This window comes from Siphateles boraxobius, unplaced genomic scaffold (genome assembly GCF_051911475.1).
Source record: "Siphateles boraxobius isolate OS27281-9 unplaced genomic scaffold, OSU_SipBor_1 115, whole genome shotgun sequence".
In the NCBI taxonomy this organism is placed as follows: domain Eukaryota; kingdom Metazoa; phylum Chordata; class Actinopteri; order Cypriniformes; family Leuciscidae; genus Siphateles; species Siphateles boraxobius.
Window position 1 is genome coordinate 227,501 of NW_027508717.1, and position 4,012 is coordinate 231,512.

Sequence of the window (4,012 nt, forward strand, 5' to 3'; positions counted from 1 at the left end):
TAATTAATTACTTTCGATAATAAACTATCGATTTTTTATCGAGAATATTCTCAACTCAAACCTCTAATCATCCTTTAAATGTAGGCCTATTATTTAAAAAAATTGTATCTACCTATTATTATTTTTATTTTAGAATGATTTTTCATTCTTTTATGCATTTTAACAGAATGAATTAAAGTGTTCGCTTACAGATTTAAAATAATTATCTTATTAATTAAACGTACTACTACTAATAAAATATTTCAAATGACACGGTTATTATAAAATACACGCAGAATGCAACAATAATTATACAGTCATAAAATAAACAAACTGATAATATATTATTTTTTCTGACTCGTTAAACAATATTTAAAAATTTGAACTATTTCACGTATTAAAAATAATTCTTAGTTTCAGAATGCTTTTTTCATGTGTATTATAAATAAAATGTGAAGGATCTTCTGAGGCGAAATACAAAACTTTTCTTTTTTTACATTTTCTCTGTATATGTGTCTCATATAACCTAGAAAATATATTTTTTCGTAGTTGTTCATATTTGAAAATAGACTTAGGCTATATTTGTCGAATTTAAAGTTTGTCTAAAGACAAACACGCAAAATGATATAAGCAGTAAATTGATATCAACACAAAGTGATTCTTTGCGCGAATTAAAATGGGTAATAATTAAACATTTGTCATTTATTATAAATATGAATGTATATATAAAACGTAAGTTACACGTGTAAATTCTTATTAATAATTACATTAAAACATCCTTGGCTTTATCTCGTGTCGCTTTGATAAACGTTCTGTGACGAACTCCATTATAAAGTGTATGAAAAGCTAAACAAACCCCGATTAATAAAGTTAAGACGATACAGAAAGTTTTTCAAATATGCAAAACAGTTTGTTCACATGCAGGCCCGCTAATTTACACCTGTTTAAAAACATCAAATCCATAAAAGCATTCATTAAAACATCTTCTCATCAACTATTTAGTCCGAGTCAAACGTGTAATTTAATATGACTGAATTAAATTGATCACAGACACAATGAAGGGGAGAAAATGCTGCTTAAAGTGACAGTTACACATTTTTACTTATAAATTGTATTATTCTATGCACGTAGTTGATTTTAATACCCTCCCCATTTTATGCAATACATATTTATTATGACTAACTGTAGCCTATATGTCGATCACATGACAGCACAATGTTTCCAAAAGCTCGGCTTAAAAAGCACAAACTGAAACATTTTAGGTTCCTTGACAAAACAGACTGAATGAAACATTACTTTCATTTCATATCAAACAATACGTAGCTAAATTCTCATTTAAACACTGTCAAATGTTCTCGTGACTGGTGTAGAAACTCGTTAAATTAAACCTGATTTTTTGGTAACACATTATTTTACAGTGTCCTTATACGTTACATATGTAGTAATGACAGAAAGTTATGCATAATTACATGCAATATCCAACGTGTTAATTATTATTACTCAGAACTTAAATGTAACAAGGACAGCTTCAAATAAAGGGTTACACTTTAGGTGTCATTGTTACAGTGTAATAATATATTTAAGTACTATTAAGTAATATTAATCAACTACTATGGGATTAGGGTATGTTAGGATTTGGTTGAGGATTAGTTGCATGTAATTATGCATAATTTACTTTTATTATGGTAAGTACATGCAAAAGGACACTGTAAAATAGAGTGTAACCAGATTTTCCCCCCAGAAAATCTCTATTTTCATGTAAAGCTACAACATTTTACTGTGCAAATGATCTTTACTAAAATTGTCTGTTGATTTTTTTATTTAAATCCTCAAATATTCTTTCCCCAACAAAAACTTTATCTTAGTTTCTGTGTTTTAAAAAACAAAAACAAATTTTATGCATCAAAAATTGTCACACAAGTTTAAACAGAAAGTTTATTCTCTCAAACTATAGTTTATGTGTCATTAATAGTTTAAAAAAGAGTGCAGAATCCAAGAAAAGTAAAAAAATAAAAATCAAATACACAAAACTTTTTAAATGTCATCTTTGTTTTCATGTTGCTTTCGTATGATGACATTTTCTTGAGCTTTTAATATGTAACATCCTAAACTAACCTTGTCAAAACAGGTCAAATTATAAATGATCTGATATAAAAAAAAAAAGATTTAAAAAAAAGAATCTTACTGCATGGTAAAAATGCCAATAAAAAAATAAGATAACTATTAATAGTCTACAAGATTACGCTTAGTTGCTTAAGATTGTTTTAAAATAATAATAATAATAATAAAGGTTGCTTTTTTACATTTTTAATAAAAGCTTTTTTAATAAGACTGTTGATTCTCACCTATATTCGGGTGTCGCGCGGGTCCTCCGGTCTGGAGGCTGTGCATCACGGAACTGTCGAAGTGCGAGGCCGCCCACGAGCCTCCGATGTTCGGGCTCACGTAGGCCGGGTACCCGGTGTGATATGAGCCACTCAGACCGCGCGAACCGTAATGCTCCCGGGCGCTCGTGCTGATGTTCAGCGGGCTCGTGTAAGTCGCAGTCTCCCGGGCTTGCGAGGTTAACGGCGGGCTCGCGGAGAAAGTGAACCTGGACACCGGTGAATGATGTGTGGAATGATTATAAGAGGTGTCCGCACCCGGTTGCGCCCATCCCGAGTGTCCGGACCCGGGGTTGCCCTGCTGCGGGGTCTGGAGGTAAGGTAGCGCCGGGATTATCGGGGTTACCCGGGTGGATGTCACGTACACCGGGGATGCGGTCGCAGAGACCGCGTTATGGAGGAAACCGGGCTCGTAAGACGCGTGTCCGTGGTTTGTGGTCATCGTTACACCTTGATACATGTCCACACAGGTGATCGCCCGCACCGATTATTCCACTCGTGAGTACCGGAGCATCGGCCGTTTACCCCGCGCCGGCCGAGAGCATTTTCCGGTAAACTGCTCTTCACAGAAGACAGGAGAGAGTGATAAGGGAGAAAAGTTTCACTGAAGTTTCTCCCAACACTCCTCCCCGTCTCAGTGAAGTCTCTCCCAACACTCCTACCAGTCTCTCCGCCTCCAGTAAAGCATCCCATCCCTCAGTTCACTCACCTCGTTTGCAGCGGCATAAAATAATAGGTTATATTCCGATAATGTCACAAATGTAAATCAATCACCCTGTTCCAGGGTTAGGGTTAGGAACTTTAATCATACATGGACACTCTCCTTACATCGAGCAACTAAAGCCCTTAAAACTGTCTCACTGTGTCATTTGTATGATCTTTTCCTGATTTCGTAACGTGTCATTGTAGCTACTCTTAATTGTATTAACCCCTGGCATTGATTATGTGTTCTTAGCAATAATAATAAAAAATAAAAAATATATTTAAAAATCCGATAATGTCAACACGATCTCATAAAAGTGCATATCTATAGCACGAATTTTATTTCTCGTGCCATTTACGCCAAACATAGTTTTTGCATGCATATGATATGCACTGTAAACTTCTTGTGTAAGGGTGTGGAGTATGCATTAGAATTAAGAGATTGCACTTAAAAAAAAAAGAAGTTTCCTTTTACAACCAAATATAGTCGTATAAAAGTTCCACAGAAGAACATTTTATTCTAGATCTTTAGAAAGTATCTATGACACTCAAAACACTGATTTGATCAAACTAACTCGAGCTGAACTTTACTGCATTGCAAATACTATTGTAGGCCTATTCTCAAAAATAGTCAAATCGGAGTCACCCATGTGGAAAATCGTAATAATTATCTTTAATGAAAAGTTTTTTTTTTGTATTGTATCTGTGTTTTATAATGTTGTATGTTTGCTAATGGCACAGTCTGACAATAAAGTTAAACTTAACTGAAAATAAAGGAACAAAACCGCCTCAGATTTAAAGATTGACGGAGATCCTCACACAAGATTTGATTAATTAACTTAAATATCGCGTAAAAAAAAAAAGCTGGACAGTGTTTTAGATATTTTCCAATTAATAGGCTGTTTATATATTGGCTAAATAATATTGTAATAAAATATTTTAGATTT

The 4,012-nt window shown here is 33.8% G+C and overlaps 1 protein-coding gene across 1 annotated transcript in view; it reads right to left on the minus strand.

Annotated features, from left to right (window-relative positions):
- gata4 (GATA binding protein 4) overlaps window positions 1-2,972 on the minus strand; it is a 15,113-nt gene extending 12,141 nt beyond the window's left edge. The window contains exon 1 of the mRNA XM_077200006.1: window positions 2,325-2,972. Coding sequence (XP_077056121.1) covers window positions 2,325-2,823 — 499 coding nt within the window. The 5' untranslated portion in view covers window positions 2,824-2,972. The remainder of the gene's footprint in view (window positions 1-2,324) is intronic.
- Between the last annotated feature and the right edge of the window lie 1,040 nt (window positions 2,973-4,012).